General features: G+C 43.6%; 2 protein-coding genes, 2 non-coding genes and 1 pseudogene across 9 annotated transcripts; 4 read left to right on the top strand and 1 right to left on the bottom strand.

Moving 5' to 3' along the window:
* Positions 1–1542: 1542 nt before the first annotated feature.
* On the top strand, positions 1543–4977 carry LOC125526921 (uncharacterized). 2 transcript variants are annotated; one of them, XM_048691520.2, is made up of 5 exons: positions 1543–1826; positions 2203–2343; positions 2649–3586; positions 3710–3850; positions 4395–4977. In XM_048691520.2, exons 1-5 carry the CDS (start codon positions 1784–1786, stop codon positions 4722–4724), a joined length of 1593 nt encoding a protein of 530 aa, XP_048547477.1. In that variant the 5' UTR covers positions 1543–1783; the 3' UTR covers positions 4725–4977. The 2 variants fall into 2 exon arrangements, with proteins under 2 accessions (XP_048547477.1, XP_087378012.1); XM_087521886.1 differs by having other exon boundaries at positions 2200–2343.
* Positions 4978–5996: 1019 nt separating this feature from the next.
* Positions 5997–6070, top strand: TRNAV-AAC (transfer RNA valine (anticodon AAC)). The gene has a single exon. It is a non-coding gene; the product is annotated as a tRNA-Val (tRNA).
* Positions 6038–10608, bottom strand: LOC125510822 (transcription factor PHYTOCHROME INTERACTING FACTOR-LIKE 13-like). 5 transcript variants are annotated; one of them, XM_048691525.2, is made up of 10 exons: positions 9933–10608; positions 9720–9785; positions 9070–9619; positions 8861–8971; positions 8699–8764; positions 8482–8547; positions 8070–8357; positions 7825–7962; positions 6819–7343; positions 6038–6727 (listed from the first exon to the last, which is right to left on the bottom strand). In XM_048691525.2, the coding sequence occupies exons 2-8, from the start codon at positions 9764–9766 to the stop codon at positions 7840–7842; spliced, it is 1251 nt and encodes a 416-aa protein (XP_048547482.1). In that variant the 5' UTR covers positions 9767–9785; positions 9933–10608; the 3' UTR covers positions 6038–6727; positions 6819–7343; positions 7825–7839. The 5 variants fall into 5 exon arrangements, with proteins under 5 accessions (XP_048547482.1, XP_048547481.1, XP_048547478.1 ...); XM_048691524.2 differs by having other exon boundaries at positions 9908–10606; XM_048691521.2 differs by having other exon boundaries at positions 6038–6714; positions 9908–10552.
* Positions 10609–12857: 2249 nt separating this feature from the next.
* TRNAR-ACG (transfer RNA arginine (anticodon ACG)) lies at positions 12858–12930 on the top strand. Its single transcript has one exon. It is a non-coding gene; the product is annotated as a tRNA-Arg (tRNA).
* Positions 12931–15122: 2192 nt separating this feature from the next.
* LOC147973112 (uncharacterized) lies at positions 15123–15671 on the top strand (annotated as a pseudogene).
* Positions 15672–26903: the final 11232 nt, after the last annotated feature.

Genomic DNA, 26903 nt, shown 5'->3' with positions numbered 1-26903 from the left:
TTTAGGGGATGGTGTTCCTGTCATTCGTACCTCCTTCGATAAGCTTATTTTTTATATTAAATCAAGAATCAACAAATGTTTGGATTCACTCGATGTTAGAAGGAAGTATGAAGAATCAAAATTGGTTATGCTTAGATGCAGTATTTGTTTTCTGACTGGATATTAATTGCAGATATCGAAGTTGACCAGACATAGAGTTGGTATGGTCTACTCAGTTGCTATTTGCATGAATATTTATACGCTTGCACAATGTATTGTATCGGTAGAAATCAAACCGGATACTTGCATCTTTTTCTTTTAAAATTACGAGGCAAAATATCAGAGAAGTAAATAAATGTTTTTTAATGTATCTGTACAAATCTGCACCTTCAACTATGTTATACCTCGATGTATATGTATCTCAGAACTTATAAAAGAAATTTTGAGATGCAGCTGTCAGTCTCATATATAGGTATGTTCTCTACATATGTGTTGTGTTTTCTTAGTAATTATCACCTTAGAATTTTTTCGGTTGTATTTTCTTCCTGAACCTTTCTGCACACACACAAGCCTTTACTGAATTGGTGTGTTGGACTTGGAGGTACAATAAACCTGATGAGTGTGGTGTATGTTTGCAAATATACATCCATGAATGCATTGTATCACCTCCCATTTTGTGTTGTTGAGAATTCCGGTAGTTTCCTACCAAACATTATTTTTGTGTCCAAATGCAAGTTATTATTTGTAGAGAATGCAGTATATTTACTATAATATGATAATATTTCCTATTAGCTTTCAACCGTTAACCAATTTAATTGATGCACACATTCCACAGCAACGCGCGGGGTGTTATCTAGTATCAGCAATGAACGAGGACAGGTTAATAGTAGTACTAAGTGAAATAAAATCCATAGCAGCAAAATGTCAGTACATACAATAGAAAGAAGCACGGACTATCCTCAAAAGAAAAAGAAGAAGAACGGACTGACAATAAAGGTTGATGCAGAATTCACTGCCCATAAAACAAGTAGAGAAGTATGCAGTAATTAATAAAGGAAGGCAGGAAGCAGCTTGGCTTACTCGCAGTTACGCGTCGGTTCATGCTTTCCCCGAAAATTGCAGCTTGGCTTAGGCTGGTTGTAATGGGGAGTATCATATACTAGTATCATGCATATGATACTGGTGTATGATATCACACCCGTAATGCATAGTATTATATGTTGGTATCATACATGACTACATTTATTGTCATGCATGACACAAAGCAGCACATCATTTAATATGATATGATACTCCGAAGCATCTCTTTTTTCATTTATTTTTATGCCACCTCATCAAAATTGCTTAGTAGACATGCATGATACTATCTATAATACTCCCATTATGGGCAGCCTTACTCGCAGTTACGCGTAATTTCAGAAGCTGATATGTATTCTACAAAAAGTGTTTGGGCCGTTGGATGGGGAGTAGGGGCCGGGATCGACGGCACAGAGGCACACCGAGCGGGACAAAGAGTCGGACCGCGGGACTGGTGAGTTGAGTACAACTTGCCTTCCCCCATATATCCCCCGGCCCCTACCCCGCCCCCCGGCCAACGAACTCGACGGAAAATCTACCGGCAATTCCCTCCCCTGCCCAGTGCGATTTCCGGCCGGTGCCGGTGCCGGTGTCGGTGTCGGTGTGTGTGCCGCCTCGACTCCCCCGCCCCTGCGTTCGTATCGTGGTCTCTCCGAAGTCCAAACCCTCCTCCTCCTCCACCCCCTAGGAACCGCCGATCCCTGGTCGGTCGACCCTCGCCGGCGGCATGAGCCGCGCATCACCGTGGACGCCGGCAAACCTACAACCAGGTCTCCTCTCCCTCTCGATCGGCCGATCAGTGCCCTCGACTCGATCGCAACTCTATTTTTAGCACGGTAGGATTATTAATTAATTGCTAACTTGTGAATCGAATAGCCCACCCAAACACGTTTTGCTTACCCTAGTTGGGGCCTAGGGTTGTCCGCCGGTGTGAGATTAAGGCAGTCCCCTCGTTCGAATAGATGATGGTTGAGGTAATTTCGCGCATTCGGTCTCATGGGATGTCACTTGTCAGTATAATATAGCACTACAACGCTTCCAAGATGTAACTACTAGTTGAATTTGGTGTGCTTAGGCCTGAACTGAAAATCACATTCATGGTTCTCAACTGAACCAATGTGGATTAATTGCTCTGATTTCCAGCAGATTGTCGCGAGGATAAGAAGAGGAGATTACCCCAAGGTCACACTGGAAAGGTCGTAAGCAGCAGCGGATCGGCACATGAAGATCTCGACGACATGTTTGCGTCGCTGTCCATCGACAGCGTCCTCGCTCAAGAAAATTCAGGTTGCACCGCTACTTCCATTTGTCCGTGATCCCATTTATTTATAGCCGTTTAATATCAAATGAATTGTTTCTTAGAAAGTACTACATAATCGTATCTTGTGCCATCATTATATGGTGTGCAAAGGTTGCCTCTGCTGGTCAAATTTCCCATATCTAGGCTTATGCCCAATTGATGCTTGGTGCAGGAAATCCAACTCCTACCTCTCTTATTTCGAGTCACAAATATGATACTTGTATTATAGTATTATTAGGCTGTCTATTCCTTTGATGTTAGCAACGATAAATCTATCTTATATTTCTTTCAGGAGATCGTTCCAAGGAAAGGAAGAGAAAATCATGCCAAGAAAGTGCTGGAAATTTGACTAACGCTTTATCGGATGATGTTTTGGAAAACATGTTTGCGTCGCTTTCGATCGATTCTAGAGTGACAAGTACTGCTTCCACAAGATCGGGGAAAGGATCTTTTATTATTCTTGATGACAATATTCTCGCTGGAGGTAATTCAGATTGCACCACTTCCACTGACTCTAGGAGGCCAAGGTCAGAGGTATTCATTGAAAGGGTAAATGACCTGTTGCTGCACCATGATGGAACTGGTGTTCGAGTGTTCGAGGTTCGTTTTGATTTGAACTCCACTCATGCTGCCCACCTTGACAAATGGGTCCAGTTTGCGTCAGAGGCGGGTGCACAAGATGTGAAACTTAGCTTGTGTAAAGACATGACATCTTGTCCGGAGCATTTGGTGACTGCAAATCGTTATAACTTCCCTTTGCATTGCTTTGGCGATGGGCGACAAAGATCCTCGATGCGGAAGCTAGACCTGACGAATTGCATATTCACGCCACCGCTGGATTCCAGTGCCTTTTCCTCCCTTGTATGCCTTTATCTAGTACGTGCCACAATAACCGACGCCGGCGTCCAGAACATTTGCTCTTGCTGCCCTATTCTCCGCCATTTGAGACTGGCACGATGTGACGATCTTGTTAATGTAAGGATTTCCCATGAAGTGCTGATATGTTTGGATATATTTCGTTGCAAAAAGCTGGTGAGTGTTGAGATTCACGCCACCTGCCTACTCATCTTCGAGTATGATGGGCATGAGGTACACATCAATTATGCTAGTACCCCCAGTATGAGGTTTTTGGCAAATAATTTCAAGAACCGAAATAGTTATCTTTCGGACGGTGTAGAAGCCATGAAAAGGATCAGAAAAATCACCTTGACATTTCTTTGGCCATCGGAGGTTAGTTCAGATCTATGTGTTTTGTTCCCCTATCTTCAAGTGTTATGTAGTCACTCAGTTAGCAGTTTCTAACTGTTGTAGTGATAATGAATTTCCATAACTGCTTCATTTGCTCTTCTGCAGAAGCCCAGTTATACACTTTACGCGATCAAATTCCCAGCATTACAGTTCATCAACCTATTTATTTTGCCATCTTGGAATAATGTTCGTGGAGTAGCTTATCTCGTCAAGGCAACTCCTTGTCTTAAAAGACTCCGGCTAGAAGTATGTCCTAAATGCTCTCCTTGTTGTTCTTCTTCAGATAAAAAAATAGAATGTAATTTTCCTTTTTACATACAGATAAAAGAATGAATTATCTTAGTCCTCTCTATGTTACACTATTTGCCTTCTAGGATACGATAAATGAAACTACTCCATGCAACATACTTGGGCCGACGGATCAAATACTAGCATTTATCATTAGTTTTACATTCTCCTCTTATGTATATCATAACGTTCTTGAGGTCTGTATAAACAACCCTTGTTCTGTTTCCAAGTCCTGAAATGAAGTCATCTAGAATTATAAAACCATGGCACAATTTACTTAAGATGGTATCAAGCATTTAATTCGAAGCCATGTAATTCGTCAAATTTGAAGTGAGCTTCATACTAGCTTGTGCGTCACAATTTCCTACACATACCTATAATATACCGATGCTTATGCTAGTGAATGGTAGTGAGTACCAGAAGAGCCTTGGAATATTTGGGTCTTTGAATCTCACATCACTACATCATGGACTCACTGTCCTTGGGCCTTCCTTGTATGCAGGCACGCAGCGGAGACCACCATTATCGGGACGACATCCAGGTCAGCTGGCCCGAGGGCATCTCTCTCAAGAGGCTCCGTTTCATCACCGTGGGCGGTTTCGCCGCCCAGGCCCCGCTGGTCGAGCTCTTGGTGTGCCTGGTGCACGCGGGCGCCCGGTCGAGGAGGACGTATCTCCAGATCGACCCGCACCACCATCTCTGCAAAGGGCTGGGCAGGTGGGTCAGGGAGGAAGACGTCGGCGACAAGCCTGCGAGGGACCGCGCGAGGGAGGCCGCCAGGGAGACCCTCCGCTCCAGGCTCCCGCCGTCTGTGAAGCTCGTCATCAAATGATTCGCGTGTGATCTTCTTGTAGTGGGGAGAAGGGCCTCAGGGTGATGGTTTTTCGTGTTGTTTTCCGTTCCGTTGGCCTGGCTAGTGTCATGTGCCGGCAACGGGTGGATTCATTTGGCTTGGGAAGCTCAGGACTGACTGACGAATTGTGGAGAAACATGGGACATGCACATTCTTGCAGTGACAACTAGCAAGTCCCTCCTCTTGTCTGTATGGTTTATATATACTGCAGAGACTGAATTGAGCTGTGAAATCGGAGGCAGGCGACGGTGCGAACAGCGCATGTCTTTTTTTTTCATCTCTGTAGAATATCAGGGCGTGCATATCTGAACCTGAAGCTAGCGGATAGTACAAGTTCCCGTCTTAAGCTTGCTCTCATTCGAGCTCAGAGGAAGCGCCATAATACGCATCCCTACAAGAATGTTGAGATATGAAGAAATTAGTCTAGAACAGAGTAGCTTCTGCGTTCTGCCCCTCTACTGAACCGTGCGCGTCCTCCGTCTGTCTGTCAAGTTGCAAGATGAAATGTGTAATTCCTCTATCCGTATATATAGGCATAATATGCACTCCCTCCGTCCCATAACATAAGATGTTACTACAGCCAATTTATGAGCATATCAATTTAGGAGTACCTTATATTGTAGGACAGAGGGGGTATTTTTTGTAACCCAAGATATATCCCTGATCTTATCGATGGTCCAACCAAGCGAGTACAGAAGGTAGAAGCTGTTTCTCGCATGTCATCAAGGATGATAGATTGTTTCCGCACGACGTTTCTCTTTCAGTCGCTGCGTTCACGCATCCTTGAGGAAACAAGGGAGAGATCTTTCAGTTTTCCAAACAAGCATGTTAGTAGGATTGTCAATAAATCCGCACATGTGTGTGCGAAGCTTGCTTGCACACTCACTGTGACTGAGAGCTGGCCAGATTTTTGTTTTGTTTTGTGGGGTAGCTGGCTAGACAAGAGCCCGGAGTTCCTTGTGGACAGCTAGGCTGATTGACTGTAATCGTCTGTTAACTCTGTACTCCTTCCGTTCTAAAATAGATGACTCAACTTTGCACTAGCTTTAGTACAAAGTTGAGTCATCTATTTTGAAACGGAGGAAATACTAATAAAGCTCCACAAAGTTTCGATGCAAAAGAAAAATGAAAGGTGCCCGCCCTCTCCTATCCGAAATTTGTGCCAATTTGCCCAACCTGTAGCTGTACGGACCCTTTCTTCCATGAATGCTGGACAAATATATTCGTTTATGATTGAAGCATACCACTCAAGGTTTCGTGGTGTAGTTGGTTATCACGTCAGTCTAACACACTGAAGGTCTCCGGTTCGAACCCGGGCGAAGCCAATTTTTATTTCTATCCTCCTTTTTTTTGCAAAATCTATTTTTGCTACTTGTTCATCCAACACATAGCCACACTTCGAGACACAGGCAGAAACCCTTCTACCACGACGCATGCAACTGACAAACTGTACAAAATCCAGGAAAACAACGGCACAGCACAGCACAAGGAGAGACAAAATTATTTGGCTCAAACACGCGTCGAAGGGCGTCATTTTCATCCAGAAGAAAAGCGCCGAGATTGCAACAGGTGAGCAGCAAGTTCCAGGGGAATCCGGCATCTTACCAGTTGCGGTAGACAGGAAAGCTCAGGGGATACGATACGATCCCACGGCCAGTTGCACCGGGCAGGCCCCGGTGAGCAGCATCTGAATCTGGTAGTTGCCAGGAGGACCATGTAACAACAGCAGCCTGCACTTGGCTTGGGCTGGGCTGGGTGCCGTGGACTCCAGGCAAAAGCAGGAGAGAAACCGCAAACTCTTGTATCACCACAGAACTTCCCTCCCAGAATGTGAGCCACAGGAGCGAGGATGCTCGCCGAGGGAGCTTTGCCGATAAGCATAACGCCGGAGTGACTGTGCGCACACGCTCGCAGGCGGGCACGGCGAAGCGGACAGCTCCGTGGCGGCCCCGGCAAGTTCGTTCTTCGCCTGCAGACCAAATCTTCCCACAAAAAGGAAGTGATGGTGTTAAAGAGAGATGCAACATAGGTAAGAGGCCAGTGTGGTAGGCAATCTTGATTGGTCTGTAGTACCTTGGCTTTAAAGAAGAGCAAGGTTTTGATATCCAATAAGCTTCTGTAGGACATAACTGTTTTGACCCCTTCTGTTCCTCCCCCACTGGATCTGGTTGGTTGGATGTTGGCCATTTGACAACAAGAACTTGAAACCTTTTCTTTTCCCTTCTCTTGAATAAACCAGACGTCTCGGAGACGATAATACCAATAAAACAAAAATTAAAGGTAAAGCTTGCCATAGAAGTATATTTTCAAATGGGTGCAAACCTAATACTATCATGGTTAGTACATTTTTGTATAGAAAGTTGTGAGTAGTATGCACAGAGGGAATTGGAGTTAGACGTGTACTGATGATATACTTTTCCGACATAAATGGGAGGGAACAGTGTTATCAGCATTTACAAATACTTCTAGTGTTTATGTCGGACGCATATTGATCGAGACATATAACAGCAATATGGGTACTATCTTCTCATCATGTTAGTATTTTCAGAAAATTCCAGAAAGATGGCCCATGTGCAGGTCGGCGACACAGTCCATACCCTGTAAATGTCAAGAAAGGGATGGTTAAACCAAGTGGTTCTGAGTTCTCAAGTTATCCACGTCTTCACTGATGATGAAATGGACGCGCAACTGTAAAAATTTATCGACAGTGTTCAAAGATGTCAAAACTAGAAAGATTGGCACCAACGTATAGTCGATTATATGACAGATCAGATGAAAACAACTGGTCAGCTTTCATGAGAAAGGTTAAGCTAAAAGAGGATTGCTTTGCATACTGCTCATCCAGACTATTCTTTTTTTAATAAAATGTGAAACGGTATACAGCTCTGGTTCCATATACAAGATGAATAATGATACGCATAAATCGGTGAGTTTTCTTTTATGTAGGGTGGCTACCACAAGAGCTTAATAAGCAGTCAAAGAATGATCAGTGCCGATGTGCTGATATGCAGCTCAAGTTATCTAGACATCACAGATGCCATTGAATAAGAAACATGTGTGGATCAGTACAACTTCTTACTAGTTCAAGGTCACTCTAAATTCCATCAGGTGCAGGTGGTTGTCCGGGCCCAGAAATTGGCACAGCAGTACAATCCGGCACTTCCGGTATCTGGCTTTTCGGTGCTACTTGTGGTGTATAAGCATATGGTCCTGCTACCTGCAAAGAATTGAAACCAAAGCTAGGTGAACAATGAAAGAGGGCTGAGAAGTCCCTTGCACCAAAATTAAGAACATAGGAGAAGTGGTACTATGGTCAGTTTATACCTGAGGTGCCGTTGCTTGCCCGCCATCTAGGTGAAGGAAATGGTTACTTGCTTCCCTCAGCTGAATGTTTTGCATCTGGTTTGCAATGTACATAGGGTTCATTGCTGGAGATGGGCTCATAGGGATGTGATTTGACAAAGAATGGTTCATGTATGGCACTCTTGCCATCTGATTTAGACCCTGTGCCGCAGGCATGCATGCCGAATTCATGCCCACGGCCATCGGCGGCATGAACTGGTGAGAACCAGGAAACATCATTGGCGCCATCCCGGTGGTCATCCACATAATCTGAGGTAGATTTCAGTCTCAATTAGGAACCAATAACTGATGCCGTATTTCTCTCTCAACAAAAAATGATGCCATTTGGGGTTAGGTCTGTGGGTTCAGGTAGAGGAAACAGTAAACTCCTAACCTGAACTTGCATTTGGAGGGACTTTAAGTACTCGATCGCCTCATCTAATATTGATGCTTTGTCAGCCTGAAATTCAATAATAAACATTGGAAAGGAAAGAAACATATGTAAGTGATAATTAGAGATGTCGCCATTCACCAACAGAAATGAATGAATCCAGGCCTTCCAGGGACTTGCACCTGATCAGAAAAGATGCGTGATACTACTCATTTCTTACCTTGTTGCAGTGGGGTATGAGTTCTTGCAGTGACCGCATCTTTTCGTTGATCCGGTCCCTTCGTCTCTGCATCATCAGCACAAATTACATACACCATAAGAAACAAGCCACCTTGCTCAACTGTAAGATTGCAACACAAGTAGCATCTGACTCTGATCTCACCCTCTCTGACTGGTTATGAACTTCAGCTGCCCTGCTCCTCCGCTTCGACCCGTGCCGCCTCGACGATTTGGTCTCTTCAGTGGCCTCACACTCCACATCCTGCAATTTCCTCTTGAATTCCATTATTCAGTTTGAGCTCAAGCAAAATTTGTACAGGTGAAAAAATTGCAACTGAGCAATATAGGGACAAACAGGACCAAGGAACACACCTCGCTGCGGCTATCAGAGTCGTCTTTGCCCCTGCCCTTCCTCTTGTGGGCATGGCCGCCGCTCTCGCTCGGCAGGCCGGAGCCCCCGAAGTTGCTCCCGGACCCGCCGGACGACGAGGTGCCGGCGCCGCCGTCGCGCGTGCTGGCCCCGCGCGTCCCCTCCGACGGCGGTGCGGCGCTGGCTTCCTCCCTGCCCCCCGCCGGCACCTCCGGGACCAGGCTGCTGCCGCAGAAGGTGGAGCCGATGTCGCCGCCGGTCCAGCTGGAGGCGATGCCGCTCGGCATCGGCGGCGGCGGCGGCGGCGGGGGAGGGTGGGAGCTGGGCCCCGGGAGCGCCGCGCACGCGACGTCCGGGGCGGCGCCCACCGCAATGCTGTTCCAGAGCTGCGCGTACACGTCGTTCCCCAGCGCGTCGACGTCGTCCGCGAACCACGCGGCCGTCTCCCCGCCACCGCCGGCGAGGCCGCTGGGCGCCGGCCTCGGGTGCGTCTGCGGCTGCGCGACGACGCCCCCGTTGTGCCACAGCAGCTCCACCAGGTCGTTGTCCGCGCTGCGGATGCCATGGCCCATGACTCAATCGATGGATGCCCGAACGAACGAACGAAAAAGGGGGGGAAATTTCTCAAGAAGAAAAGAAAAGAAGTCCTTACACGAGAGGCTTCTTGTGACTCGCCGCCGATCTCCCATTGCCGTCCATGCCGCCACGGCCGCCGGGACTGCAAGGAAGATCAACACTCCATTATCCATTCATCCAAGAGAGCCGAAGCAAGAAGCTTGGGCGTGGAAAGCCATCCATCAATCCCCGAAAGGAAAGAGAAGCCATCCATGGAAAACAAACCTGGAAGATGAGCGGCAAAGCAGACCTGGAAGGAAGCAGAAAGGGGAACGAGCAAGGCAGGCTACCCTGCTTCTTCTTCTAGCTCCAGCCTCCGGGCAGCAGACCCACGGGGAGGAGGATCGCTTCACTTCCAAAAAGGAACGGAGAACGAGAGGGGGAGATAGACAATCAGTCCACTGCTCCCAACTCCTGACCACTGACCTGACCTCTCGGCTGAGCACCACCACCACCACTGTTCTCCGCTCGATCAACCCAGCGCGCCGATAGTAAGAACCACTGGAGAAGTGACAAGACAAGTCTCCTCCCCTCCCTTCTCCTGTATTTCTTGGCGAACCGGAGCAGAGCAGGAGCAGGCGAGCAGCTTCAGGCAGTGAGTCGAGGTATATGTACGGAGCGCTTGTCCCCTCTCTCGCTCGGAAAGGGGGCGAGGAAGAAGAGGAGCAGAGCAGCGCTGCGGCAGTGGCAGGACCCGTGGGAGAATTGGCTTGGATTTTTCTCGACGGGAAGCCGAGATTTTTTCGCGCGGTTGGATGGCGGAGCGGCAGCGGCGCTCGGCGTCCTTGTCGGATCTCCTTGGCGCCGGGGGCTAGTGCCGGTCCTCGGAATCGGCGGCTTTGGACTCGAACTGGACCAGAAGCCAACCCCCGATGGATGCACCGCCTGATTCGCTGGATCCTTGCCTTCCTTCTTTATGCTCACACTTCATTCATGCATTTGGCGATGTTCTTCTGCCACTAATATGGGCAACTTGGCGATGTTGCATGTGCCGCGGATTAGCTCAATGGTCTTTCATAATCCAGTGGACTACTAGGTACTTCAGTTCAAGAAAAGGTATATTAGGTGAAAGCATTCCTCAAACACCACCCTATGGTTCGGGTGGATGGCCTGATCAGTGACCGGTCAAGAAATCGTGAATCAGCCGCATCCCTCGTATTGGCCCGTCCGAGCTGACCGACATCCTTCATATTCAGACCATATCTAAGGCGGATATGAAGAGGCCCGGACACGTCCTCCACGTCAGATCCGACACACACAAGTCCCCCTGACCCACATATATCCGTGTCATCCGCATCCAGGACCAAACCCTAGAAACTCCACTCCATTCCCAAGCTCTTGGCCAGCCTTTTCTGACATGACAGGCAGCGGATCCGACACCGAGATCTCTTGATCCGTCGAATGGGACCTCATCTTATGCGAGGACGAGGAGTTGGCCGTCCAGATGGGTTTCCGCCGGTCTCCGGAGGAAACCCCAGCTCGGCGGTCAGAGTCACTTCGATGCAAATCCATTGCGTCGGTGCAAATGGCGCTTGGACTGCCCCCGTCCCCCCCCCCCCCCCCCCAAAAAAAAGAGGTCTAGACGCGTCCACCACGTCAATAGATGTGGAGAGGTCTAGACGCGTCCACCACGTCAGATCCGTCACACACAAGGCCACCCTAACCCACATATACCAGTCCCATCCGCATCCAGAACCAAACCCTAGCAACTCCACTTCGTTCCCAAGCTCTTGGCCAGCCTTCTCTAATATGACAGTCAACGAATCCAACTCTGAGATCTCTTGATCTGTCAAATGGGACCTCACTCATGCGAGGACAAGGAGTTGGCCGTCCAGATGGGTTTCCGCTGGTCGAGAGAGAAAACCCCAGCTCCACGATTAGAGTCACTTCGATGCAAATCTATTGTGTTGGCGCAAATGGCGCTTGGACTGCCCCCCAAAGAGGAGGAGGAAGCTAGTGATGGATCAAGACAGCTCCGACGGTGAGCAGATTCGGCTCAATCCATTTTGCATCTTCGACCGCTACTTCCGCAACAAAGACGGAAACGACAGGGGCAAGGGCGGCCTTGGCTGAACTTTCTCCATAGCTCTAGTATTTAGAACATGACAATCTCTGAAAGTCTGATGGCATGTATGATGAAGTAGTTGTATGCCATGTATGTGATCGATATGTAGTATGTGAGTTTAGTTTACGTTGCGTGATATTGTATGGATTTAAGGATATACTATTGAGGTATCCTGTTGTGGACACGGACATTTGAAGAGTGACCGGTCAGTGCATGCCCATGAATGTGTTCCGTGACTGTTTAGGAGGCCGGATTTGTTAGGTCCGACTGTAACGTCCGTAAAGTTCCAGACCATGTGGTTCGGACACTTTTTGCCATCCAATAAGGGACCTCAAACTTCCGTGGTTCATTCCACGCGTTCAAATTTTGCCAAATGAAAAATAAACTTGGGAAGCTTTATAGGAGTCCGGACATCATACAACGGTCGCGGGATTTCACTTGGTCCACTGTTAGTTGAACCACATGTCCTCATAATCCATGTGCTTTGTCCTCTAGATTCACATAGCTCATCCCCTGCTATCCGGATTTGATGCACACGGTTCAATGACCGGCTTTTATATTTATGTCTCTGGACACATCCAGAAGTGTCCGTGGATGAATAGTGAGTCCGATTTAAAGGACGCTGTGTTGGAGATGCCCTGAATACATTGGACAGTCATATCATCGTCGGATAACATTTTGTGAGAAGATGGTTAACCGTTGATTTGGAGCGTTCCTGTCCTTGTCCTGCGGACCTTTGGAACAGTCCGAGGGGAATAAGTGTGGCTTTCCTCTTTCTTTCTTTCTTCTTCCTTCTTTTGGAAGTGGAACACATTTTTTGAGATGGAATGGAAGCGGGATGCATTTGAGGTAGCCTGAAAATGATGGTATTTGGTGCGTGATGGGCGCCATGCCGAGCGCTGCGCACCACACAAGCACAGCCGGGCCGGGCACGCACCAAATAGCGGACCGAAAAATTGGCGCAGTGTGATTCTTACTTCTGCAGCTCAGACTGTTCAACCGCAGTGCAGGTGTGACATGATTTCTTACCTGGGCAGCTCGGACTGTTCGACCGCAGTCTGAGCGTTACTCTCTCCGGTTAATGGAGTCTAGGAGAGACCATTCGTCGAGGACTCCGTGGCCCAATGGATAAGGCGCTGGTCTACGAAACCAGAGATTCTGGGTTCGATCCCCAGCGGAGTCGTGTTTTTTTTGTCTGGTGTTACGTGCTCGTGTTTTTTTTGTCTGGTGTTACGTGCTTGATTTGAAGGATAAACTGCCGTGGCCATTTTTCACTTCAAAAAAATGTTACTCTCTCCGATTCAAATTTATTTGAACTTTTTTTACGACAAAGCAGGTGTTCTTTTCCATTTCATCAAGATGGGAAAAACCAAAGGATATATATATTGATGATTTAAACACTAAGGAGAGAAAAAACAATGGCTCGTTGATCCAAGGTGTCCTCTTGCGCCGTTGACCCTTTTCAACGACTTAAGCTTTCGTCTAGAACTACATACGACTACCTCACCTAACCTTGGGGAAGAGCTCAGCCACACCAGCATCCATGTAGAGGAATTACTATTCGACCAAGAAGAACATCTAAGATGGATGCGACTGTTCTAATCCTGAGCCCAGGTGAACGGTAAAATAAAAAAAAAAGAATTAAAAAACTGAATTTTTTTTGTGTGAAATATTGACAAAATCGTGGACCATATGACATTCTTAAAAATCGTGGTAGAAAAAACAAAATCAATGCTCCAAAATCTTATTTCCAAACACATTTTTAAAAAACTGAATTTTTTTTGTGTGAAATATTGACAAAATCGTGGACCATATGACATTCTTAAAAATCGTGGTAGAAAAAACAAAATCAATGCTCCAAAATCTTATTTCCAAACACATTTTTAAAAAACTGAATTTTTTTTGTGTGAAATATTGACAAAATCGTGGACCATATGACATTCTTAAAAATCGTGGTAGAAAAAACAAAATCAATGCTCCAAAATCTTATTTCCAAACACATTTTTGGAGCATGATTTTGTTTTTTTTCACACTTTCCACGGATGTCATATCCTAATGAATTTTGCAATCTATGAAAAAACTTTGTCAATGTTTCACACAAAGAAAATTCGGAATTGCTTTTTTTACTGTTCACCCGAGCTCACATGAGCTCAAGCTTGGAACAACACTTTTGGTCTAAGAGTGTCATCATTGTAGGCATTGACCTCCGTCTTCGCCCAGAGCCCTATGCCTTCCTACCTACCCGGAGAAATGTTTTGGTTTGTTAAGTTGTAGTTGTAATAGAGAGGAAACTGTCCTCTCTCTTTTTTGTCGGGAAAGTCCTCTAGCGCACTTTATTGCATAGTTCCTTCACTGTCAAGGAAATGGACTAGTGCAGTGATTTCTCTCTAGAGATGAGTACTTTAGAGAAGATGACAGTTATATCGTTTTTTGTTGAGTTGGAATAGATAGATGGAAGATTATCTTCGTTAGGTACAAATATATCTCCTCGCATTTTTTCTAAGTGTCTATCCCTTCACACATAAGAGGTTATCTGTCTTCCATTCTAGATAAGGGCGGATGCGAAATAGGCCCAAGCCCCAGGGAAGATAGATTTCTCGTAAATTTATTTGTTTGCCTGAAGAATTGAGACGAAGTATATCAGTATCAATCTTCAAGAACAAGGGAGATGTTCAGAGTTGTACTAATTACCGTGGAATTAAGCTGATGAGCCATACAATGAAGCTATGAGAGAGAGTCATTGAGCACCGCTTAAGAAGAATGACAAGCGTGACCAAAAATCAGTTTGGTTTCATGGCTGGGAGGTCAACCAGGGAAGCCATTTTTTTGGTACGATAACTTATGGAGAGATATAGGGAGCAAAAGAAGGACTTGCATATGGTGTTCATTGACTTGGAGAAGGCCTATGATAAGATACCGCGGAATGTCAAGTGGTGGGCTTTGGAGAAACACAAAGTCCCAGCAAAGTACATTACCCTCATCAAGGACGTGTACGATAATGTTGTGACAAGTGTTCGAACAAGTGATGTCGACACTGATGACTTCCCGATTAAGATAGGACTGCATCAGGGGTCAGCTTTGAGCCCTTATCCTTTTGCATTGGTGATGGATGAGGTCACAAGGGATATACAAGGAGATATCCCATGGTGTATGCTCTTTGCGGATGATATGGTGCTAGTTGACGATAGTCGGACGGGGGTTAATAGGAAGTTAGAGTTATGGAGATAAACCTTGGAATCGAAAGGGTTTAGGCTTAGTAGAACTAAAACCGAGTACATGATGTGCAGTTTCAGTACTACTAGGTGTGAGGAAGAGGAGGTTAGCCTTGATGGCCAGGTGGTACCCCAGAAGGACACCTTTCGGTATTTAGGGTCAATGCTGCAGGATGATGGGGGTATTAACAAAGATGTGAATCATCAAATCAAAGCCGGATGAATGAAGTGGCGCCAAGCTTCTGGCATTCTCTATGACAAGAGAGTGCCACAAAAGTTAAAAGGCAAGTTCTACAGGACGGCGGTTCGACCTGCAATGTTGTATGGTGCTGAGTGTTGGCCGACTAAAAGACAACATGTTCAACAGTTAGGTGTGGCGGAGATGCGTATGTTGAGATGGATGTGTGGCCACACGAGAAAGGATCGAGTCCGGAATGATGATATACGAGATAGAGTTGGGGTAGCTCCAATTGAAGAGAAGCTTGTCCAACATCATCTGAGATGGTTTGGGCATATTCAGCGTAGGCCTCCATAAGCTCCAGTGCATAGGCGGCGGCTAAAGCGTGCGGAGAATGTCAAGAGAGGGCGGGGTAGACCGAATTTGACATGGGAGGAGTCTATTAAGAGAGACTTGAAGGATTGGAGTATCACCAAAGAGCTAGCTATGGACAGGGGTGCGTGGAAGCTTGCAATCCACGTGTCAGAGTCATGAGTTGGTTGCGAGATCTTATGGGTTTCACCTCTAACCTACCCCGACTTGTTTGGGACTAAAGGCTTTGTTGTTTTTGTTGTTGTTGTTGTTGTTGTTGTTGTTGTTGTTGTTGCATTAAATCATGTGGTCTTTTGATCCCATGCCCATGGTTATGGTAGGCTTTGGACTACATCTGAATATGTAAAAAAATGGCATCTCTTCGTCATATATTTTCCAACTAGATTAATTATCATTTTTTATTGCGAGTAATTAGTGTGAAGTAAATCCCTGAATAATCCATAATGTCAAAGTTTTGCATTTTCTTCTATAACTGACATGAGAGACATACCATCAGACTTTTCTATAATTCTCCCCTAAATGATATAACATTTTTTTATAGCATAGGCGACTGCTTTCCATGGCCTCTTCACTCTCAAGGAAATGGATTAATGACATGATTTCTCTCTACAGAGGAGTACTTCACAGAATATGCCATGCGTCGTTTTCTGCTAACTAGTAAGCATGCATGTGCAACGCACGTCTCGATCGTAAAACAGGTGAATTCACATAATATAAAAAAATAAACATTTTTAAAATTATAAATCAAATGGATACACAATGTTTGATGTCGCTCAAATTGTATTTTCAAAAGCGAGACACAATAGTGGTTATGTTGCTGCATAGAGTAATAGCAAGAAAATATTCTCATTTAAATAAAATCAGCAATTATTTATTAATGCAATAATATAGGCATGTAGTATAGTCTTCTCTTCGAGTGTAGCCAGGGAAAAAAGTATAAACTGCTTTACGGTGCAATTATATTGTTCAAGATGCTTAATTCTTGAATCTTATTTTATTCTACTAATTTGCATAGAAAAATATATATTTTTACTAATTTGGATCAAATTATATATATTTTTTGGTTGTGTGGACTGCCAAAATTATATAGCTACCTACTATGGATAATAGGAAATAGAAGATGATATGTGACTACAACGACTTCTATATGAAATAAAGATGATTTACAAGAACTAATTGAAATGTAAAAGGGCTAAAAGAAATCCAATAATTATCATGATAGAAAAAATTTATCCGGTTTTGTATGTGTTTATGCGTTGGCAACCGTACTAACTTACAATGATGTAAGACGTTTTGTACGTATAGAAACTGAAATGAGTTATGAAGAAAAATAAAGATGAAAGGAAAAGTATTCTAAAGTATTTGTCAAGCTTAACCTTATCAAGCTTTCAGGTCAGCTTCTAAATTACAAAAAAATGATGAATCCTCAAATAAGAAAGAGCCAACAATTTGGAACATGCTACAAAACTGGTGAAGATAGAAAGCATTCATCCTCCTTTTCCTTGTCGTAAGGAGTAGCTTCAGCATACATTTGTAACAGTGTAATACCTGATCCGGAAAAAGTTGTTCATTATTATTACTGGAGGAAAGAGGCACGCAGACAAAGAAAGAGAGGCGGTGCAAATAAGGACTTAAACAACATGTCTTCAAGTTTGATGACTGCAGATATGTTGGATCATTCGAAACTGCACAAGTATATAAGAATAAATATATGTGCCAAAATAGCGAAAAGTATTTGGTTTCTCTGTCATGAAACAAAATAAATCTGACTAAGTACAATTTATATGATTTCTCTGTACCAATATACGGCAGTTGTATTAGGACAGATCCTTTGAAGGATCTATTTATTGGAACTCAGCCGGATTAGTTTCTTCATTGGATCCTTCTGTATGGTAAATTTCTCTTTATTGGAATGCAGTAGAAATTGCATACCTTTACAGAACAGCGAGAGATATTCTCTAACAACAGTTACGGAGTCATGTGACCCGTTTTAGATGTATAGAATCATGTAACTGAAATAGTAGTACATCTTCAATATCTTGCCTCCTACTGAATCTTACATAATTACTGGATTGCTATGCAATTATGTTAAAGTGACGCGTGTAAAGTTTTCTCTAAGAATGAATCATATATTCTGATTTCCAACCTATCCCTGGAGATAGTGCATAGGCAGGTGCAACCCACCTTAATTCCAGGTAAAGCAACGTCATATGTAAAACACACACTGATCAAATAGCACAAATAAGGCAATTCTAATCAAGGGGATGGCGTTACCTCTTAATATGGTCCAGTTTAATACATATGGTGGTACGAAGTAAAGCACAAGGAAGCCGACATGAACATGAGAAGTAATCATGTGAAATAGACTCTGCATCTTGACTTCTTCAGTATCCCTCTTGATCCTACTTTGTAAGACAAGATTGCTGCATTCTTATGTACGTGTCATATATAATTACACATTTTCAGTACAGCAATCGGCAACCTAAGATAATCCCAAATCTATAATTCTAGATTGCTTGAAGCCCCACGATTCTTATTTAATATGTAATGCACATGCACCCACTGAACAGACACTTTGTCGGCGTGGGTGCTGCGAACGGAGCTGAAGTCAACGCGGATGCCGATGGTTGCCGGAGAGCATGCCCTGGACGTGGATGGAGTCGTCGCAGTAACGGCAGAAGAGCGCCTGGCCTCCAGGCAGAAGACGATGGCGGCGATAACACGTGTGTTCCCGGAGGAAGACAAAGCTCCTCGCGCTTCCTCCATCGTGGCTAGCGTGCATGATGGCGGCAGGCGGCTCGCGATTAGCTTTCTAATAGGATGGATGCGTCCGAGATAAGTTTTTTAATAGGATAGATTTGTCTGAGATTAGTTTCTTAATAGGATGGATGCACTCTGATTTAGTTTTCTAGAATAGGATGCACCCGTGATTATTAGTTTCCTAATTGCTCAGGCGTGGAGTTTCATATTTTCCTTCACCATGGAGTACGGTCAGTCAATGTAAATTGCGAAGTGCACATAGAAAATGGTTTAGGTTAAGGCTAATCGTTAGATTGATTTTAGTGGGTCTAATCGTGTGGTGGTATTGGATCTGTGTACGCTTTGTGGGGTGTGTTTAAAGAAATTCTTGTTTGATTGTTTAATAGTAGTATAGATTCGGAAAACAGATAGATGGAAGATTATCATTGCCTGCTGAAAGAATATCTCCTCACTCTTTTTTAAGTGTCTATATCCCTTCACACAAGAGAAGCTACTTGTCTTCCATTCTAAATAGGGCGGATCCAAAATAAGCCCAAGCCCAAGAAGGACATATTTCTCATAAATGTATTTGTTTCAAATAAATGTTACTCTCTCCGGTTCAAATTTATTTGATTGTTTTTTTACGACAAAGCAGGTGTTCTTTCCATTTCATCGAGATGGGAAAAACCAAAGGATATATATATATATATATACATATATATATATATATATATATATATATATATATATATATAAACACTAATGAGAGAAAAAACAATGGCTCGTTGATCCAAGGTGTCCTCTTGCGTCGTCGACCCTTTTCAATGACTTAAGCTTTCGCCTAGAACTACATACGACTAACCCACCTAACCTTGGGGAAGAGCTCGGCCACACCCGCATCCACCAACGACCGCCCCAAATTTGACTAGGCACGGTCCATGTAGAGGAATTACTATTCGACCAAGAAGAACATCTAAGATGGATACGACTGGTCTAATCCTGAGCCCAGGTGAACAGTAAAATAAATAAAAATGAAAAAACAATTAAAAATATGAATTATTTTTGTGTGAAATATTGACAAAATCGTGGCAGAAAAAACAAAATCAATGCTCCAAAATCTTATTTCCAAACACATTTTTGGAGCATGATTTTTTTTCACATTTTCCACGGATGTCATATCCTAATGAATTTTGCAATCTATGAAAAAACTTTGTCAATGTTTCACACAAAGAAAATTCGGAATTGCTTTTTTTTTACTGTTCACCCGAGCTCACATGAGCTCGAGCTTGGAACAACGCTTTTGGTCTAAGAGTGTCATCATTGTAGGCATTGACCTCCATCTTCGCCCAGAGCCCTATGCCTTCCTACCTATCCGGAGAAATGTTTTGGTTTGTTAAGTTGTAATTTTAATAGAGAGGAAACTGTCCTCTCTTTTTTTGTGGGGAAAGTCCTCTAGCGCACTTTATTGCATAGTTCCTTCACTGTCAAGGAAATGGACTAGTGCGGGGCTTTCTCTCTAGAGATGAGTACTTTAGAGAAAATGTCAGTTATATCGTTTTCTGTTGAGTTGGCATAGATAGATGGAAGATTATCTTCGTTAGGTACAAATATATCTCCTCGCATTTTTTCTAAGTGTCTATCCCTTCACACATAAGAGGTTTTTTTTTGCGGGGAATTCACACATAAGAGGTTATCTGTCTTCCATTCTAGATAAGGCCGGATGCGAAATAGGCCCGAGCCCCAGGGAAGATAGATTTCTCGTAAATTTATTTGTTCGCATTAAATCATGTGGTCTTTTGATCCCAAGCCCATGGTTATGGTAGGCTTTTGTGTACATCTGAATATATGAAAAAATGGCATCTCTTCACCATATATTTTCCAAGTAAATTAATTATCATATATTTTTGTTTATTGCGAGTAATTAGTGCGAAGTAAATCCCTGAATTTCCCTAATGTCAAAGGTTTGCATTTTCTTCTATAACTGACATGAGAGACATACCAGCAGACTTTCCAATTATTCTACCCTAAATAATATATCATTTTTTATAGCGTAGGCAACTACTTTCCATAGCCTCTTCACTCTCAAGGAAATGGACTAATGCGAGATTTCTCTCTACAGACGAGTACTTCATAGAAGATGGCACGGGTTGTTTTCTGTTGATTCGAGAAAATGGATAGATGAAGATTATCTTTGCCTGGTGAAAGAATATCTCCTCACTCTTTTTTTAAGTGTCTATATCCCTTCACACAAGAGAAGCTACTTGTCTTATATTCTAGAAAGGGCAGATCCAAAATAGGCCCAAGCCCAAGGAGGACATATTTCTCATAAAAATGTATTTGTCTCCATCAAATCATGTGGTCGTTTGATCCCAAGCCCATGATTATGTTCCTGTTAAACCTAGACTGTGGTTTGCATCTGGTTATGTAACGAAAAAAATATGTCATCTCTTCATCATATATTTTGTAATTTTAATTCATTATTGTTATTTTGTTTAATGTGGGAAATTAATGCCAATAAAAAGTAAAAAGAACCCATTATGCAATAGTTTTCACTATCTTCTATATGTGACATGAGGCACATACCAACAAACTATCCTAAAATCTTAATAATAGCATTATCTATAGCGTAGGTGCCTACCTTTCTTTTCAGTAAAGCCGTGACAACCTCAACCTCGCATGTCCGCCAACTAGTACGAGGTGGATGCACCAAGGCGGTAACGAAGAAGATCTCGCATGAATAACTGTGGTAGCCGGAGAAGCCGACAACGATGGGCAGCGAAGCCTTCGACAACCATTGAACATGATGAGATGGAGGTGGTGAAGACATGATTGCGGGACATCAATGGAGGCAAGGCTGGATTGAGAGAACAACATGATTGATGTAGAAAAAGAAATATGTATCCATCAGCCCGCATGATTGATTTTGATTTAGGAAAAACAAGTAAGCGCCTGTTTCACGGGAGGTCTAAAACAATAAGCATTTTGGTTGCCTTGGTTCGACTTTTTCGTGTAGTATGTATTTTGATCAAAATAATTGGGATGTGCGCCGGGCATATGCTGGTAGCTAATACTTCCTCCGGTCCATAATAAAATCATGACAAGAATTATGGAACGGAGGGAGTAGTATACATTTAACGTTTTCTCGCTTATTACAGATGAAAATGCTGAATAATTTCGATGAAAGACCTGCTATGTTTGTAGCCGACCGGGATAGATATTTTGAGCTTTGAAAGTGAAACGTGCCCAATCATCCAACCGGAGCAGACGAACCGAAAGCAAACGTGTGGCTGGGACGGGTGTGAGCTACGTACGTACTGTATATAGGTAACTCGCTTCTTCTTCCCCTGGAGAAGACTCAGCTTCTTCCCGATCGTTCTATTCTGGCGTCTTCCCCTGCGCTGTTCCTTTGTGTACGCTGTCTAGCTCGATGCGGGAAAACGTCTGTGCGCGCACGCGGCTTGTCGTTGTGATCTTGAGCCAGGTGGGTTTGCACCAATGGGGGCGCAGATGCAGATTACCACGCCAGCGCCTTCTCATCCACGAGGTCGGGAGGCGCTCGCTTCGCTTGGACACTTGGATACTTGGATTGGACTCTGCCGACGGCGACGCCGCATCTTTGTTTGGTGGTTGGTCGTTCGGATTTTACCCGTGTTCTCGTCCACTCACCATCAAGTAGCAAACTGAACCTCACGCCCCTCTGTAAAGTGCCGTAAACATGAGAAACTCCGCACGTTCATATAGTTAGGGCATCTAAAACGTGGGGGGCAGGCACTTAGCTCCAACAGTGTAGGGTGAAACTCCGCACGTTCGTATAGTTTAGGGCATCTAAAACGTGGGAAGCAGACGCCTTGTGTTGGACATGGCCTCACACATCAAAGGAAAAATAGCATCATGACAATACGTTTCTCCTTCTTCCTTTTTATTTTGAAAACTCCACCCATGAATTAATTAATTAACAAGACTTAGTACAATCGTTCATTACATAGTTTGCCACGCAGGGCAAAACACTATTACAGAACACACCCTCGGAGGGACCTGCTATCAAAACTAAATTTCGCAATCTCATGCGGCATCCTATTAGCCTGCCTATCAACCTTCATGATCCTGAAATCCTCAATAAACTTTGAGACGTGCAACGGCTCCTTTTTCAGATCCACAAGAGGAGACTTGTCAATGGCTTATTTTGCCAGAAAATATGCAACAAAAGAGCAGTCAGTTTACAAAATAATTGGTTTGTGAAGTGTAATACCACTAAATTTTACAATCTAATGCGGCACCCTATTAGCCTGCCTATCAATCTTCATGATCCTGAAACCCTCAATAAACTTTGAGACGCTCAACGGCTCCTTTTTCAGATCCACAAGAGCAGACCTGTCAATGGATTATTTTGCCAGAAAATATGCAACAAAAGAGCAGTCAGTTTCCAAAATAATTGGTTTGTGAAGTGCAATACCATTAAATTTTGCAATCTCATGCGACACCCTATTAGCCTGCCTATCAATCTTCATGATCCTGAAATCCTCAATAAACTTTGAGACGCTCAACGCCTCCTTTTTCACATCCACAAGAGGAGACCTGTCAATGGATTATGTTGCCAGAAAATATGCAACAAAAGAGCAGCCAGTTTCCAAAATAATTGGTCTGTGAAGTGTAATACCACTAAATTTTGCAATCTCATGCGGCACCCTATTAGCCTGCCTATCAATCTTCATGATCCTGAAACCCTCAATAAACTTTGAGACTCAATGGCTCCTTTTTCAGATCCACAAGAGCAGACCTGTCAATGGATTATTTTGCCAGAAAATATGCAACAAAAGAGCAGTCAGTTTCCAAAATAATTGGTTTGTGAAGTGCAATACCATTAAATTTTGCAATCTCATGCGACACCCTATTAGCCTGCCTATCAATCTTCATGATCCTGAAATCCTCAATAAACTTTGAGACGCTCAACGCCTCCTTTTTCAGATCCACAAGAGGAGACCTGTCAATGGATTATGTTGCCAGAAAATATGCAACAAAAGAGCAGCCAGTTTCCAAAATAATTGGTCTGTGAAGTGTAATACCACTAAATTTTGCAATCTCATGCGGCACCCTATTAGCCTGCCTATCAATCTTCATGATCCTGAAACCCTCAATAAACTTTGAGACGCTCAACGGCTCCTTTTTCAGATCCACAAGAGCAGACCTGTCAATGGATTATTTTGCCAGAAAATATGCAACAAAAGAGCAGTCAGTTTCCAAAATAATTGGTTTGTGAAGTGTAATACCATTAAATTTTGCAATCTCATGCGACACCCTATTAGCCTGCCTATCAATCTTCATGATCCTGAAATCCTCAATAAACTTTGAGACGCTCAACGCCTCCTTTTTCAGATCCACAAGAGGAGAGCTATCAATGGATTATGTTGCCAGAAAATATGCAACAAAAGAGCAGTCAGTTTCCAAAATAATTGGTCTGTGAAGTGTAATACCACTAAATTTTGCAATCTCATGCGGCACCCTATTAGCCTGCCTATCAATCTTCATGATCCTGAAATCTTCAATAAACTTTGAGACGCTCAACGGCTCCTTTTTCAGATCCACAAGAGGAGACCTGTCAATGGATTATTTTGCCAGAAAATATGCAACAAAAGAGCAGTCAGTTTACAAAATAATTGGTTTGTGAAGTGTAATACCACTAAATTTTGCAATCTCATGCGACACCCTATTAGCCTGCCTATCAATCTTCATGATCCTGAAACCCTCAATAAACTTTGAGACGCTCAACGGCTCCTTTTTCAGATCCACAAGAGCAGACCTGTCAATGGATTATTTTGCCAGAAAATATGCAACAAAAGTGCAGTCAGTTTCCAAAATAATTGGTTTGTGAAGTGTAATACCATTAAATTTTGCAATCTCATGCGACACCCTATTAGCCTGCCTATCAATCTTCATGATCCTGAAACCCTCAATAAACTTTGAGACGCTCAACGGATCCTTTCTCAGATCCACAAGAGTAGACCTGTCAATGGATTATTTTGCCAGAAAATATGCAACAAAAGAGCAGTCAGTTTCTAAAATAATTGGTTTGTGAAGTGTAATACCACTAAATTTTGCAATCTCATGCGACCCCCTATTAGCCTGCCTATCAATCTTCATGATCCTGAAATCCTCAATAAACTTTGAGACGCTCAACGGCTCCTTTTTCAGATCCACAAGAGGAGACCTGTCAATGGATTATTTTGCCAGAAAATATGCAACAAAAGAGCAGTCAGTTTCCAAAATAATTGGTTTGTGAAGTGTAATACCACTAAATTTTGCAATCTCATGTGACACCCTATTAGCCTGCCTATCAATCTTCATGATCTTGAAATCCTCAATAAACTTTGAGACGCTCAGCGGGTCCTTTTTCAAATCCACAAGAGGAGACCTGTCAATGGATTATTTTGCCAGAAAATATGCAACAAAAGAGCGGCCAGTTTCCAAAATAATTGGTTTGTGAAGTGTAATACCAATTTATAACCCGGCGAGGCACGCACGGAGCTCCGCTTCATCCACACAGGTACACGAACGGATAAAATCCCATGAACAAACCAAGACTTCACCCAGATGATTCCTGGCGATAACCCCAACACAATCTCATGTTGTCCATAAAACTAGCATCAATGTTTACCATAATATACTCAAGATCCGGAGGTTTCCAAAGAGCACGACCATTCGCGGCGGGCGGAATAACGTACCTCCAATTATCTATCACCCGCTTACCTTTGTCGCTTAAGTTCACATGCACACAGGTGTTAGCTGACGAGAATGTTTTCCAATAATTTTCCACAAAAGTAACGACAAAGATTATTCCCCCCTTCCAAAAATTGGATCGTTTCTTAGATGCCAATCTCTTTAGAACATGAATAAAAATTGCTCGCGCACCAGTGACCCCAGATGGTCAAGCAAGCAGAATAATAAGTCAGTCTGGCCTCGTAAATCTGAAAAACTCCTCACTTGGGATATTCCACACTTCCCCGTGGCGAAACGGAAAGCACGCGCCTTAGGACAAGTCACAAGGGCATGGAAAAATACATTCATCCTCAACACCCCATATAGAGACGTGACACCGTTTGGTGATGAGATACTCTATTTACCTGGACCACCAAAGTGTTGGACGCAGCTTGCCAGACAAAAATTCTTATTCTTTGCGGAACTTTGGCCTTCCAAATAACATCCCACAACCTTCTTTCCTCATTAATGGCACTACTGGGCATTCCTGTCTTGCCCTTTCAACCTTTTAGGTTTAAGGCCAGTATGTACGCATTTTAATAGAAAACATGCCATTTTTTTCAAAGTGCCAAGCAATTAGATCCCCCCTTTCCCACATACTAAATACGTGACTTTAGGATCTCCTCGGCATCAAGGTGATAGAACAAGTGCCTAATCAAATTTTCATCCCATCATCTTGTCCCGCTTATGAATAATTCAGAGACCCATTTTAGTCTAGTTCGTTTATTTTTGGCTATAACTTTTAGGCCTGAATTTCTAGGTAGCCAGTTATCTCTCCAGATATTAACTTTTTTTTTACCATCGAACACTCTCCAGATGACCCCTTTTTTAGCAGATCCAGGCCATGCATAATACCTTGCTAATTCACCGACGTGGCTTCGGGACTTTAGTCGGTCAAGCTTGATGTCTGATCCGTCGGGGTACTGGTTGGCTCTGAGCTCGAAGCTAGATCCGAGGTGTAATCTGCGTCGTGGTCCTGATCTGAGGTTAAATCTGAGATTGGCATGGAGGCGTTGGCGTGGTCTTCGGCCTGGTCTGACACACACCCCGAAAACGCAAGCTCGCTGTGGGCATCCAGAACGTACTCTAGGTTTCCAAACATGATGGTTGTTGGAAATATGCCCTAGAGGCAATAATAAAATGGTTATTATTGTATTTCCTTGTTCATGATAATTGTCTATTGTTCATGCTATAATTGTATTAACTGGAAACCATAATACATGTGTGAATACATAGACCACAACATGTCCCTAGTAAGCCTCTAGTTGACTAGCTCGTTGATCAATAGATGGTTATGGTTTCCTGACCATGGACATTGGATGTCATTGATAACATGATCACATCATTAGGAGAATGATGTGATGGACAAGACCCAATCCTAAGCATAGCACAAGATCGTGTAGTTCGTTTTGCTAGAGCTTTTCTAATGTCAAGTATCGTTTCCTTAGACCATGAGATTGTGCAACTCCCGGATAACGTAGGAATGCTTTGGGTCTACCAAACGTCACAACATAACTGGGTGGCTATAAAGGTGCACTACATGTATCTCCGAAAGTGTCTGTTGGGTTGGCACAAATCGAGACTGGGATTTGTCACTCCGTATGACGGAGAGGTATCTCTGGGGCCACTCGGTAATGCATCATCATAATGAGCTCAATGTGACTAATGAGTTAGCCACAGGATCATGCATTATGGAACGAGTAAAGAGACTTGCTGGTAACGAGATTGAACGAGGTATTGGGATACCGACGATCGAATCTCGGGCAAGTAACATACCGGTGAATAAAGGGAATTATATACGGGATTGATTGAATCCCCGGCATCGTGGTTCATCCAATGAGATCATCGTGGAACATGTGGGAGCCAACATGCGTATCTAGATCCCGCTGTTGGTTATTGGCC

Source organism: Triticum urartu, chromosome 5A (genome assembly GCF_056163025.1).
Source record: "Triticum urartu cultivar PI428250 chromosome 5A, HENAU_Tu73, whole genome shotgun sequence".
Taxonomy (NCBI): domain Eukaryota; kingdom Viridiplantae; phylum Streptophyta; class Magnoliopsida; order Poales; family Poaceae; genus Triticum; species Triticum urartu.
This window is presented reverse-complemented; position numbering and strand designations above follow the sequence as displayed.

Excerpts from the sequence above, each read along its gene's own strand:
- LOC125510822 (XM_048691525.2), bottom strand. The coding sequence starts at position 9,766 with ATGGACGGCAATGGGAGATCGGCGGCGAGTCACAAGAAGCCTCTCGT. Across the intron at positions 8,548-8,698 it reads TCATACCCCACTGCAACAAG|GCTGACAAAGCATCAATATT; the intron begins GTAAGAAATGAG and ends ATTGAATTTCAG. Across the intron at positions 8,358-8,481 it reads CCCTCCAAATGCAAGTTCAG|ATTATGTGGATGACCACCGG; the intron begins GTTAGGAGTTTA and ends AATCTACCTCAG.
- LOC125526921 (XM_087521886.1), top strand. The coding sequence starts at position 1,784 with ATGAGCCGCGCATCACCGTGGACGCCGGCAAACCTACAACCAG. Across the intron at positions 2,344-2,648 it reads CCTCGCTCAAGAAAATTCAG|GAGATCGTTCCAAGGAAAGG; the intron begins GTTGCACCGCTA and ends TATTTCTTTCAG. Across the intron at positions 3,587-3,709 it reads CATTTCTTTGGCCATCGGAG|AAGCCCAGTTATACACTTTA; the intron begins GTTAGTTCAGAT and ends GCTCTTCTGCAG.